The sequence below is a fragment of the Staurois parvus genome, unplaced genomic scaffold, assembly GCF_062004578.1.
Source record: "Staurois parvus isolate SC_StPar_1 unplaced genomic scaffold, SC_StPar_1.0 ptg000445l, whole genome shotgun sequence".
Classification (NCBI taxonomy): Eukaryota; Metazoa; Chordata; class Amphibia; order Anura; family Ranidae; genus Staurois; species Staurois parvus.
In genome coordinates, this window is record NW_028318241.1 from 6,221,204 (window position 1) to 6,235,828 (window position 14,625).

At 40.4% G+C, this 14,625-nt stretch overlaps 1 protein-coding gene across 2 annotated transcripts in view; it reads left to right on the plus strand.

Annotated features, from left to right (window-relative positions):
- Window positions 1–14,625, plus strand: part of IL6ST (interleukin 6 cytokine family signal transducer) — a 91,412-nt gene that overhangs the window by 56,659 nt on the left and 20,128 nt on the right. For both annotated transcript variants that reach the window (XM_089688076.1, XM_089688077.1), the window contains 3 exons: window positions 5,219–5,378; window positions 6,575–6,657; window positions 12,720–12,933. In XM_089688076.1, coding sequence (XP_089544202.1) covers window positions 5,219–5,378; window positions 6,575–6,657; window positions 12,720–12,933 — 457 coding nt within the window. The remainder of the gene's footprint in view (window positions 1–5,218; window positions 5,379–6,574; window positions 6,658–12,719; window positions 12,934–14,625) is intronic.

Genomic DNA, 14,625 nt, shown 5'->3' on the forward strand with positions numbered 1-14,625 from the left:
ACTCATTGAAGGCAAACACACCTGCAAGGCTGTTTGTAGTACGATCTGGATACATTTCATGTAAAGCGCTACTTAAATTTTCACAATGTGAGTGGGAAATCAAAGTATAATAAACAATTGATATCCCGGATAAGACACTATGTTTCTTTTCCCTTCTCTGTATGTTCCTTATATGGAGGAATAAGCCAAGCAGCCAGCGGAGAAAATCCTACTGAGAAGGCTGTGCTGAGGAGAGAGGAGAGAGAGGTTCACGCAGTGGACACAGACTCATCACACTAACTAGACTGAACAACAATACCATCTCATTTACACAGAAGAGAACTGTCATTCCCACTTTTTTTTTCCTAACTTTACCCTTCTCTCCTGTACTACGGATCTCCATACAATTTCTACAACCTGTATATTAACCCTTCACCACCCTTATCCTACATACAGGTGAAACTCGAAAAAATTAGAATATCGTACAAACGTTCATTTACTTCAGTAATGCAAATTAAAAGGTGAAACTAATATGAGATAGACTCATTACATGCGAAGCAAGATAGTTCAAGCCGTGATTTGTCATCATTGTGATGCTTATGGCTTACAGCTCATGAAACCCCAAATCCACAATCTCAGAAAATTAGAATATTGTGAAAAGGTGCAATATTCTCGGCTCAATGTGTCCCACTCTAATCAGCTAATTAAGCCATAACACCTGCAAAGGGTTCCCGAGCCTTTAAATGGTCTCTCCGTCTGCTTCAATAGGAATCACAATCATGGGAACGACTGCTGACCCGACAGTTGTGCAGAAAACCATCATTGACACCCTCCATAAGGAGGGAAAGCCTCAAAAGATAATTGCAAAAGAAGTTAGATGTTCCCGAAGTTCTGTATCAAAGCACATTAATAGAAAGTTATGTGGAAGGGAAAAGTGTGGAAGAAAAAGGTGCACAAGCAGCAAGGATGACCACAGCCTGGAGAGGATTGTCAGGAAAAGGCCATTTAAAAGTGTTGGGACTTTCACAAGGAGTGGACTGAGGCTGGAGTCAGTGCATCAAGAGCCACCACACACAGACGGATCCTGGACATGGGCTTCAAATGTCATATTCCTCTTGTCAAGCCGCTCCTGAACAACAAACAACGTCAGAAGCGTCTTACCTGGGCTAAAGAAAAACAGACCTGGTCTGTTGCTCAGTGGTCCAAAGTCCTCTTTTCTGATGAGAGCAACTTTTGCATCTCATTTGGAAACCAAGGACCCAGAGTATGGAGGAAGAATGGAGAGGCACACACTGCAAGACGCTTGAAGTCCAGTGTGAAGTTTTCACAGTCTGTGTTGATTTGGGGAGCCATGTCATCTGCTGGTGTTGGTCCACTGTGCTTCATTAAGTCCAGGGTCAATGCAGCCGTCTACCAGGAGATTTTGGAGCACTTCATGCTTCCTTCCGCAGACAAGCTTTATGGGGATGCTGACTTCATTTTCCAGCAGGACTTGGCACCTGCCCACACTGCCAAAAGCACCAAAACCTGGTTCAATGACCGTGGGATTACTGTGCTTGATTGGCCAGCAAACTCGCCTGAACTGAACCCCATAGAGAATCTATGGGGCATTGCCAAGAGAAAGATGAGAGACATGAGACGAACAATGCAGAAGAGCTGAAGGCCGCTATTGAAGCATCCTGGTCTTCCATAACACCTCAGCAGTGCCACAGGCTGATAGCTTCCATGCCACGCCGCATTGAGACAGTAATTGCTGCAAAAGGGGCCCAAACCAAGTACTGAGTACATATGCATGCTTATACTTTTCAGAGGTCCGATATTGTTCTATGTACAATCCTTGTTTTATTGATTGCATGTAATATTCTAATTTTCTGAGATTGTGGATTTGGAGTTTTCATGAGCGGTAAGCCATAATCATCACAATTATGACAAATCACAGCTTGAACTATCTTGCTTTGCATGTAATGAGTCTATCTCATTTATTAGTTTCACCTTTTAAGTTGCATTACTGAAATAAATAAACTTTTGCACGATATTCTAATTTTTCGAGTTTCACCTGTATTAATTGTCTGTATCCTCCCACTGTATGTTATCTGTACATTAACCCCTTTACCTCCTCACTCTGTGTATGAAATGTATATACAGTATTTAGTGCACTATTACCCATCTCCATGTTCTAGCCACCTTATTACCAGCATGTTTTTTTACTATTAAAAAATGAGATTACCCTGGGTGTCTACTTTCCAAAAAGGGGTCATTTTAAGGGTGATTGTACTGTGCGCGGTGTGCATTCCTGTGCAATTCAGAATGCATGCTAAATGCATTTTCTTTACAAGCTACAGTAGATGTCAATAAAAAGCTAACAACACTTCAAACGTAGGTCATTATTGCAGTCCATTTTCCTGCACCTGATCGCGTGGTACGTTTGTACTATGCAATCTGGTTGCTGCACATTTTAAAAAGTAGTGTATGCACTACTTTTGGTGCGGTGTGATTTTTTTTTAGCCCATTCAAAATGAATGAGTAGAAATCACACCACATGCAAATTGCTCAGGAACGGACAGCGTGTTCCTGTGAGATTCATATGTGAACTAGCCCTAAGATATTTGCTATCGCAAAAGGTATCTCATTGGGAAATTTCCCATCTGTTCCTGTTATGGTGGCAGCCTAAAATGTGTGATTTTACCTCACTTTCTGAAAATAATCACCAGAGGAATGACGACAATCTTTACACTGGAAAACAAACTTTCTGAAACCCGCAATACGAAAACTTTTTTTTTTATTTTAATACACTTTCATTCTGCCCCGCCCCTTGTCCCCTTCTTGCCTAGGTGAATATGGCTTGCCGTATTTTTGGTGCCTCCTTAGTTTGCTTTCATTTCCATTTAGCAGATGGAGGGAAGTCTTCTGACACTGAAAATATCAACCAATTCCTAATGACGTCTTGGAAGAAAATGGTGATGTAGGAGGAGCTACTGCAAGCAGAATAGTGGCTTGCAGTACAACAACACTAACCGTAATCAATGTGTTCTGCCGGCAGAACACAATAGCTCTGTGGGGGGTCCCCCCATCAGCACTGATTGTGTTGATGGGGGAATTGAGTGATTTTTCTCTCTTGCATCCCGTGGTTTCAGGAAAGAAAAAAACGCATCATCCATGACTTGCTTAACTTGCAAGCTGACCTGGATACATTAATTGATTAGGAGGCTACATGAAAAATATTTTATGTTGAGAAATGTAAAGTTATGCATCTGGGGGCTAAAACATGCGTGCATCATACACAAAATAGGGAAGGGTAATCTGTGTGAACTGTTGATAGAGAATGGGCTGGGTGTGAAGTCGATCGTAGACTTCATAACCATTTACAATGCTATTCTGCAGCAAGCAATATACTTGTTTGATAATATTAAAAAGGTATAGGCTCAAATGAGAGGGATATCATTTTGTCAATGTACAGTAAATAATATCCTCTTTAATGTAAAGGACAGTGCATTGATTTTAAATGACCTACAGTCTTCTGCATTTCTAAAATCTAAAACTAATTCTTGTTCCTCCTCCTCTCTTCTTCAGTGTGCAGTAAGGGGTACATATGCAGATAATTTGTTTTTTTATTAAAGTGGTATTAAACCCAAAATCAAAATTTCAATAAATTGCAATTTACTAATCTTTTAATGTGGTGGCTGTATTTTGTTTTCTTGTTTAGGCTTTTTTCCTTTATTTTCACCTGTGATCCTGTCTTAGGGTGTCTTCACTCTGGATAGAGAAGCTGTTGAGACACCCTTGGACATTAACATTGTCAATCTGGGGAGAGGATAGTGTTAGATGCGCTAGCTGTTTTGGATGACCTTGGCTAACAAATTCAAGCATTTGCAGAAATCGTTTTTTTTTTTTTTTTTCATTATGGGATAAAGGTTTTTACATAAATGCAGGCTGATCACTCTAAGCACCCCTGTCAGTGTTAAATAGTTTGCCTCAACCCTCTAATTACCACTTTACCTGGACAGCTTGACAGTTAAAATAGAAAAAAAAAATAGCAGCCTGCCTGGATCATAAGTTGAAAATAAAGAAATAAAAGCCTAATTAGCCAACACATCTAAGAATTAGTAAGCTGCAATATACATTCACCAGCGACTATATTAGGTACACCTTGCTAGTACCGGTTTGGACCCCTTTTGCCTTCAGAAGTGCCTTAATTCTTCGTGGCATAGATTCAGCAAGGTGTTGGAAACATTCCTCAGAGATTTTGGTCCATATTGACATGACTTACTGTTGCCTTTCTATCATCTTGAACCAGTCTGCTCATTCTCCTCTGACCTGTGACATCAACAAGGCATTTTGTCCACACTTCCCTGCTCACTGGATATTTTCTCTTTTTCAGACTATTCTCTGTAAACCGTAGAGATGGCTGTGTGTGAAAATCCCAGTAGATCAGTCGTTTTTGAAATACTCAGACAAGCCCATCTGGCACCAACAACCATGCCATGTTCAAAGTCTCTTAAATCCCCTTTCTTCCCTATTCTGATGCTCAGTTTGAACTTCAGCAAGTTGTCTTCACCATGACTAAATTTGAGTTGCTGCCATGTGATTGGCTGATTAGCATTTGTGTTACTAAGCAATTGAACAGGTGTACCTAATAAAGTGGCAGTGAGTTTATATTACACTTTTGTTAGATTTAATACCATTTCAGCTGTAAGATGTTTTATCAGGTTTATATTGTTGGCTAATTGACCCACACTTCCTGTCCCAGTGACTCTTGGAATTGCTGTGTGTTGCACTGCTCCTTCCCCTCTCTGGACTGCATTCTCCATATATGCTTCTGACACGCTAAAGATGCATGCAGAAAACTCTGTTCGAAGGTCCCCCCGAATCTTTCTGAAACTGAAATAAAAAGAAAAAAAGGGTTGCCTCAAGTTCTAGTTTTTTTCGCCATGCTTTAACTTCACGCCAGCAGCTAGACCAGCTGCTGGCATGCCTTCGGGCTAATGCAGGTACCTGTAACGGCTCATCAATGTTCTTGCTACTATTATGATAACAGGGCTAATAATGGGGGCCTTGGTATAAGGTACTGTAATGCTGTTGATCACTGTCAGTCCAACAAATAAAATAGCGTTTACAAGATATTGACACAGAGATGAAGAATGCATGAACACGTTAAAGCAGATTTGAAAACAAATTGAAACTTGTATTCACAAAGACCAAGGTTTATAAGTTAATAGTAAATATGATTTTGTCTTTTCAGGTACCTCCAAATGACATAGATAAAACCCGAAATTCATATACACTGCAGGATCTGCAACCGTATACAAAGTATATCCTTTCCCTACGCTGTAAGCAACAGAACAATAAAGGATACTGGAGTGATTGGAGTAAGGAGTATGAAGCCATGACCCCAGAATCTGGTAAGCTAAAATTAGTTTTTAAGTCTGCATTGTGTAGGGTTTTTGCTTGTAAATGTATCTTTTATACTTTTTTTCTTTTTTTTTTTTTACCTCTAAATTAATGTGCTTTGTGATAAGATACAGCAATACATACATGTAAATAAGAAAAATATTTTGATCATTTTCTTTCACAAACCGTAAATCGGTGCAGCTGGTGTGACATGCAGCTTTGGTACAGTTCATGAAAAAAATGGAACTCCTTGCTCTTTACAGCTTAAAAAAGAACCCTCAGGATAAATGTTTTCAGTTTGATCATTCAACAAGAAATTAAATCTCTTGGTCTGTGTGAATAGAATGGTTGAAACAGACTAAAGTTTATGTTTACATGTGTTTGTCTACTTTGGGTATTTTAATTTAGAATGGCCTTATAGAATGTTGCAGGAAAGTGTGTACAGAAAATAACTCGTAAGGATATCTAAACCCAAGAATATAAATGTAATACATTGAGGCTTACCTCCTCTCCTTAGATGTGATGGCTGCATTTGTATAAGCAAAGTACATGTAGTACCAGTTGTATTTTGTACCTTAAGGAGGTTCTAATTGGTTTATTCTGCATTATGGGAAAACATGACAGTACTATTTAGCCTGAAGTATATGTAAGCCCTATTTTTTGTTTTTTTGCTATCTTTTTGTTTGGTGAATAAGCAACTGAGCAGCGCAGAGCAATATTGGTCAGTCCTGTCAGAAAACGTGAGCTTATAACTTCTAAAAATGAGCTGATCAGCATCTCTGTTGCACTTACATCTCAAGCAACGTTATCAGCCCTGCCTTGTTTTCTTTTGTGAACTCAAGAAGACCTGTATTGCTGAGAAGGGGAGGTATTCTTTAGTACAAATTGGTGAGAAGCTGAAGGTGATAGTGTTGCTCCTCCTCAGATGTTATAATACAATGAGTACGAGTTTTCACCCTAGGATAGTAAGTGTTACTGGTTGGGTCACCTGGTGACAATAGGGGAAAAAAGCCCAGCTTGATAATGGCTCTGGTAGATTGGCAAAACTGGGTATTCTGGTTGCTCTATCTCATCACTGAAGCCCATAAGGTAACAGCATAGGGATAATTTCTTAGCAAGCAGGCAAAAATTACTAGGTGTAAGGGGTGGCCTTTTAATAACCATAGAGCAATAAACGTTCTAACTTTTCTCCTTTTGAATCCTTCAGCACCCTCACGAGCCCCAGAATTTTGGAGGAAGACTGGTGATCCAGATAGTAATGGAAACCGGACTGTTTGGTTAATGTGGAAGGTAAAAAACCTTGCTTGGCTGTGAGACGAGAACAGAAAAAGTGTAGACTGACAGTTTTCGCTGTATAATATCCAATAACTGGATAAAATATAGCTTACAACCATGAATAATCCTTAGGATTCTGCATAGAAATATGCCAGCATGCTGAAAATTCTCTGCTTTTATAAACACGTTTTATTATCATCTTGTAAATTGCTTTTCATTAAAAAAAAATCTTATACAAAGTAGACTGCTGCTATATACATCATTCACAGTGTGCTATTTCACTGTAAATAGATTATCTGCCATAGATATGCATTTTTTTGCCATGGAATGCTTCAGTACATGTGTAGAAGTAATCAAATATTTAGAGATGGCTTGCCAAGTTAAAAAGCAACTGAGAGAATTTCCAGGTATGTAGTCAGTATATTACTGCAGAGACGCAAATGGGAGTGGGATGCTTTTTCTCCCAGTATATGGGCCTAAATATCTGTTTCTCTGAGCATCAAAAACCAGGGTTCTTACATGGGGGGGGGGGTGTACATACATACATACATACATACATACATACATACATACATACATAAAATAGAACATGCAGCGCTATAAAATTCTAAAATTGAAACAAGCGATCATGTGCAAGAGCACGAAACGCGTTAGAGGGGTGCTCTAAATCCTGTGACGTCACACCGCACGGCCCTCATGGACGGCCGGCGGCCATTTTTTGATTTCTCCATTGCCAGCCTTTTAACTACTGCATGTGAGTAGTGTATTTATACTTGTATAACATATCCCTGTGGCTTTCATTAAAGTACTACACTATCAGATTCTTCTATGTTCTGGCTCGTTACTCCCGAGCCCCTCCCCCCCTTCAAGGCATATAAAGATGAGCTGGTGGCCACTGCATGTATGGTGAAACAAGCTCCCCCTGCTGGTGAGAGGATTACTTTTCCCCTGGTACCTGGAGACCCTGAGGGTGTGATACTTGCTTAGCTGACGCAGGCCAGATGATCCTCGCTGAGGTCCAGTTCCCATAGGCGGATGACCAGGAGATGGTTAATACTCAAACGCGCATTATAATTGCGCTTTCCAGTTAGTGCAATCTACATTCATCTCCGTATGATGAACACGATCACAAGTCACTAATTTTCTCACCATCCTGTCTTGAGAGTTTTCACTGTGCTCTGCAGAACACCTATGTTGGATATATTCATTCATCATTATAGAGCATATCTCTGGACGCTAATTATATTTCATTATTCTTCTTATAATTATAATCAAGCAGTGATTAGATTGTTATTGTTTTGACTATTGCATTTTATGATCGCTTGTTTCAATTTTAGAATTTTATTAGCGCTGCATATTCTATTTTATACATTTATTATGGAGGCTCCTGGTGTTCGCCTTTCATGCTAGTTGCTCTTTGGTGGTTATCCAGCGCTCGTATTTTTTCTGTTTTTATACATACATACATGGTTAGCTCCATATACCGTATTTGCCGGCGTATAAGACGACTGGGCGTATAAGACGACCCCCTACTTTTCCTGCTAAAATGTAGTGTTTGGGCTATACTCGCCGTATAAGACTACCCCTCTTCCAATGCACACCAGTGGGAGGAATAGTGCCCCATCATTGATGTCAGTGGGAGGAATAGTGCCCCATCATTGATGTCAGTGGGAGGAATAGTGCCCCATCATTGGTGTCAGTGGGAGGAATAGTGCCCCATCATTGGTATCAGTGGGAGGAATAGTGCCCCATCATTGGTATTAGTGGCAGGAATAGTGCCCCATCATTGGCATTAGTGGCAGGAATAGTGCCCCATCATTGGTGTCAGTGGGAGGAATAGTGCCCTATCATTAGTATCAGTGGAGGAATAGTGCTCCATCATTGGTGTCAGTGGGGGGAATAGGTGCCCCATCATTGGTATCAGTGGCAGGAATGGTGCCCCATCATTGGTATCAGTGGCAGGAATAGTGCCCCATCATTGGTGTCAGTGGGAGGAATAGTGCCCCATCATTGATGTCAGTGGGAGGAATGGTGTCCCATCATTGGTGTCAGTGAGGGGTGGAATAGTGCCCCATCATTGGTGTCAGTGGGGGGTGGAATAGTGCCCCATCGTTGGTGTCAGTGGCGGGGGGGAATAGTGCCCCATCGTTGGTGTCAGTGAGGGGGAGGAATAGTGCCCCATCGTTGGTGTCAGTGAGGGGGAGGAATAGTGCCCCATCGTTGGTGTCAGTGAGGGGGAGGAATAGTGCCCCATCGTTGGTATCAGTGACACCAATGATGGGGCACTATTCCTCCCACTGAGACTTGCTGACCCTGTTCTCGTATGGTGCTGCTGCAGCCAGCATATGTGGTTGCAGCAGCACCTCTACACAGAACACTTACCTGCTGCTCCGGCACTCAATTTTCGCGGGGCCGCTCGGCTCCGCCCCCTCGTCGGTGATTGGCCGCCTGTGTGCCTTTCCTGAGCTACAGTTCTGGCGGCCAATCACCGGTGAGGAGGCGGAGCCGAGCAGCCGCACGAACATCCAGTGGCCGAACTGAAGGAGACGCCGCGCTTCCTGGACCGGATCGTCGTGGGACTGGATCCAGGTAAGAGACATCAGCCCCTGCAAACCCCTGTACTTAATGCCGCAGCCCCCCTAAACATGTGTACCGGCGTATAAGACGACCCCCGACTTTTGAGAAGATTTTCAAGGGTCAAAAAGTCGTCTTATACGCCGGCAAATACGGTATATTTGGACACAGGCACAATTTTCATGCTTTTGGTGACTTTCAGCTTTTTAATTCAAGGGGATAAATATCAAGTACAATTGTTAGAAACTGCAACCATTTTTATACACAGTCCCTCCATTTTCAGAGGCTCAAATGTAATTAGACAAAATCATAAATAAAATGTTCATTTTTAATGTTTTGTTGAGAATACTTTACTGGCAAAGACCTCCTGAAGTCTGGAACCCATGGACATTTTCAAAGACTGGGTTTCCTCCTTTCTGATGCTTTGCCAGGCTCTAACTGCAGCGGTCTTCAGTTCTTTGTTTGTGGGTCTTTCTGCCTTTGGTTTTGCCTTCAACAAGTGAAATGCATGATCAATTGGGTTAAGATCAGGTGATTGATTCAGCCATTGCAGAATATTCCACTTCTTTTCCTTCATATGCTCCTGGGTTGCTTTTGTAGTGTGTTTTGGATCATTGTCCATCTTTACTGTGAAGTGGCGGCGTGCTTTACACCACTGCATCCGACGCTTTGCATTGCACTTGGTGATGTAAGGCTTGGATGCAGCTGCTCGGCCATGGAAACCCATTCTATGAAGCTTTCTACGCACTGTTGTGCTAATCTTAAGGGCACACCCAAGATTCTGCAGACAGTTGGTGACTTCTGCGCACTGTGCGCTTCAGCATGCGCTGACCCCGCTCTGTCATTTTCGTGCCAGAGTTGCTGTTGTTCCCAGTTGCTTCCACTTTGTTATAATACCACTAACAGTTGACTGTGGAATATTTAGTAGCAAGGAAATTTCATAGATGGACTTATTGCACAGGTGGCAACTTATGGCAGTACCACGCTTTTATGCATAATACATTCTTTCAGAATTATTTGTAGAAGCAGTCTGCATGCCTAGGGGCTTGATTTTATACACCTGTGGCCATGGAGGTGATTGGAACACCTGACTCCAATGATTTGGAGGGGTGACCCAGTACTTTTGGCAATATAGTGTACATCTCCCACACTATAAAGCCAAGTTGAAGATACCCTCTATTGAGCCGGCTTGGCATTGCAGTTTTCAGTGCTATCTCTTTTACTGGAAGGCATATTACTAGGAACGAAGGTCGACTTCACCACCTTTGTCCAACAAGCAGAGGGGGGACTGGGCAAGCTGTAAATTTAAACTATAAACTAGTGCAGTGATATTATAGGCTGCCCTTCACAGTGAAAGGGTATATGAACCGTTTTAGATTTATTGTAAAGCATGGCAGAATACACTGGTGTTATATACATTCAGTAAATTTTTAACCGATTGTGCTGACTTTAAGTGCACAACATTTTTCAGAGAACACTGAACTATTTTTTTTTTTCAATTTAGCCTATGAAGGAGCTATCTCTCTTATCTATTAGTATATCTTTGGATGGAAGGGGGGAAACAGCATCACCCAGTTACAGAGAAAACTCTCTTTATGTGTCTGTGGTGCCATGTCCTATGCACAAAATTCAATTTGGTATGTAGTCATTGAATGCCCTTTAACCACTTGCCACCAGGCCTATAGTCAAATGAGAGCCGGGTGAACCCCTCGTCCCTCCGGGAGGGCGTCATATGACATCCTTCCCAGATCGCGCCCTACACGTGCCCGCAGGGCCGTGCTGTGGGGAGATCTGTCACCGGCTGTGTACCGGCCCCATTGCCAGTACTATGTGACCTGCTGTCATCAATCACAGCAGGTCACATGACAGTTGTATACAATGGATGGCTTCCTTTCATGCCATCCATTGTATACAAGTGTGTTTAGCTGTGATTGGTCACAGTGATCACATGCACAGGCTGGGCCAGTTACAGCTAATCACAACAAAAAAACCTGAATGAATCAATTTCATTCAATTAAATGCTTGCTTATACAAAAGCAATTCTTTGCTATAAGCAATCAAATTGTGTAAAAAAAACAAAAAACTTATGATTTCCTCAAAGTAGTACAAGGTTACTATGGTAACATTATACTACTTTGGTCATAGTGTAATCTGAAAAACAAATCTTAAAAAAAATAATTACAAAATTGAAAAAAAATTATACTTTTTTTTTTGTACGGTCACCAGTCAGTGTCCCTAATCACTGCCTCACCAGTTATATGCTGACTCTGTACTGCACTGGTGACAGTATTTAAAAAAAAAAAATTGTGAAATTTTTTTTTAATTTCTTTACTTTCTGAAAAATAATTACAAAAAAAATTATAACTTCAAAAAACTCGCCATGCCTCCTATGAAATACACCGGACTGTCTACTTTGCAAAAAGGGGTCATTTGGGGGATATCTGTACCGTTCTGACATTTTTGGGCCTCAAGAAATTAGATTGGCTGTCGGTACTTCAGGATTGATCAATATTCAGATCTATACCATAGTTTGTGAACTCTATAACTTTCCTACAGGCTAAATAATAAACACTGATTTTGGTTATTTTCACCAAAGAAATGTAGTAGAATACATCTTGGCCTAAATTTATGAAGAACAATTATTTATTTGCAAACTTTTATAACCGAAACAAAGAAACATGTTTTTGTTTTTTTAATTTTCGGTCTTTTTTTGTTAATTTAGCAAAAAATAAAAACCCCAGTGGTGATGAAATACCACCAAAAAAAAAGCTCTCGCCGTGTGAACAAAATGATAAAATTTTAGTTTGGGTACAGTGTTGTATGACCGCGCAATTGTCATTCCAAGTGTGAGAGTCCTGGAAATTGGCCTGGGCAGGAATGGGGTAAAATTGTCCTGTATTGAAGTGGTTAGATTCCCTGTCACTAGACTGAAAAAAATAAATGCAGGTAAATTCACTGAAAAATCAAGAATGTAAATTCAGTGTTTCCTTTACCTAAATTATTTAATCATTTGCAGTGTGCCTTTTGAACTTGCTAGAAATATGACTACTCCAGGAAGAATGAATTCCCTAGCAAAACGCCCCTAGCATACCATAGCCTTCTCTTCTGGGAGTGTGTGATTTATGTTCTGTGCTGGCCTAGCTACTTCGCCCACCATAACCTCTTAACACCATAACCAGTTGTAGCTGCCAGAGGGTGGAGTAAAGAGGAATACTTGGTGTCACTTGGGTCACACTTCTGATTCTGCTGGGGCTGCTGACATCACATCCAAGAGGTATGCTTTTGCTTGTAAACATTTTGCAAATGTTAAATGCACATATAATCTTATGCATAGATTTTTATCAAAATGCAGGGCAGTCATTTTATGGCATTCACTAGTCAGTGTGTTTTGCTCGTTTTGATTATAGATCTATAAATATGTATTCTGGGATTAATATTCATGGCTATGCAAGTCCTTCCAATTTCACTAATAATAACTTTGCATTTGTTTTTCTTTATACCAGGATTTGGGGTCTTATGCTAATGGAGAAATATTGGGATACAATATAACCATTGGAACGTCTAAAAACGTCCTTTATTCGTATGCTTTGCCAAAACATGATCGGCAATATAATGTCACCGTCCCAAAGGATGCTCTTCAAGTTTCAATCAGTGCCAATAACAGCTATGGTGCATCTCCTTCATCTTTTCTGGTTATTCCAGATGCCAGAAACAGAGGTATGGATTTACTACCACCTTATCATAAAAATGTCAGCAATAATTAAATTACTGCATGATAACTAACTGTAATGGAGGTTCCCTATTACTTGTGACCTGTGGTCTCACATTGGTCCTTTGAAGAATATGCTGTCTGGGTGGTTGAACTTTAATCTGCTGAGTCCCCCAGTGCACTTTCCATATTAAAGGGTATTTAAATCCAAAATAACACACTTGCTTTCCCTTTTCAAGCAGTTCTTGCCTGCAGGTTTGTACCGGTATGCCCCAAACGCAGAAAGTTTAATTTGGCTCTGTATGCGAGTACCACTTAGATGTGTGTATAGCTGATGCTGACAGTGGGCTGTACACACAATCTGTATTTTAGGCTCCAAAATGCACTCTTTTTTTTATGTTGTGCGACAAATGTGCATGAGGCATATCTTACGCATGTGTATATATAAACTGTTCAGCCATAACATTCTGACCATCCACCATAACCTGTCGAGGCATGGACTCCACTAGATCTCTGAAGGTATGCCCTGACACCAAGCCGTCAGTATCAAATCGTTTAAATCCTGTAAACTGCTTTGTGGGGCCTCCATGGATCAGACTTCTTTATCCAGCACATCCAACAGGTTCTTGATTGAATTGAGATTTGGAGGCTAGATCAATACCTCAAACCATTCTTAAATTCATCAAACCAAGCCACCTTCTCCCATCACTCTGTGGTCCAGTAATGATGCTCAAATGCCTGTTGTTGGTGCTTTTGGCTGTGAACATGGGTCAGCATGTCCTTGTAAGTATGATTCCTGCATCCATAGTTAGACTTCATTTAGAATATTGTGTCCAGTTCTGGAGACCTCACTTACAAAAAGTTATCGATAAGATAAAATGAGTATCCAGATCGAGTAACAAAAATGGTGAAAGGTCTGGGGGATAAAACACATCAAGAGCGACTTCAGGAACTTAACATGTACAGTCTGGAGGAAAGAAGGGAAAGGGGAGACATGATTTGAAACCTATAACCACTTACCCTCCCTTCCTGACCGCTTCATTACTTTAACTGACAATTGCGCTGTCATGCATTGCTGTATATAAATGAAATTTATATAGTTTTTTTCCCTACAAATAGAGCTTTCTCTTTGTGGTATTTGATCACCTCTACATGCTTATTTTTGCATTTTATAACTGAAAAAACACCAACATTTTTTTAGAATAAAACTATATTTTTACTTTCTGCTATAAAACCTATCCAATAAAAAAATTAAAAATCAAATTTCTTCATAAATTTAGGCCAAAATGTATTCTGCTACATATTTTTGTTAAAAAAGAAAAAAAATCCAATAAGCATATATTGATTGGTTTACACAAAAGTTATAGCATCTACAATTGGTGGTGTATATATACTGGATTTTTTTTTTTTTAATACTAGTAATGGTGGTGATCAGTGACTTATAGTGAGACTGCGATATTGCGGTGAACATTTTACACTGACACTTTTTGGTAACAAGCGACACTAAGTCACTGGTCACACCTCTGCAATTTAAAATGGCACGATTTCAGGTGCGATTTCTGAAGACTTTATTGCTACTTGCAGATTTTCAACTGTTCTATGTATGTGAAATAGTAATACAAGAACTACTTTATAAATCGCGCTGCAGTAAATCGCACATGTTGACACACATTCACATTCATTAGATGCATTAAATTGCA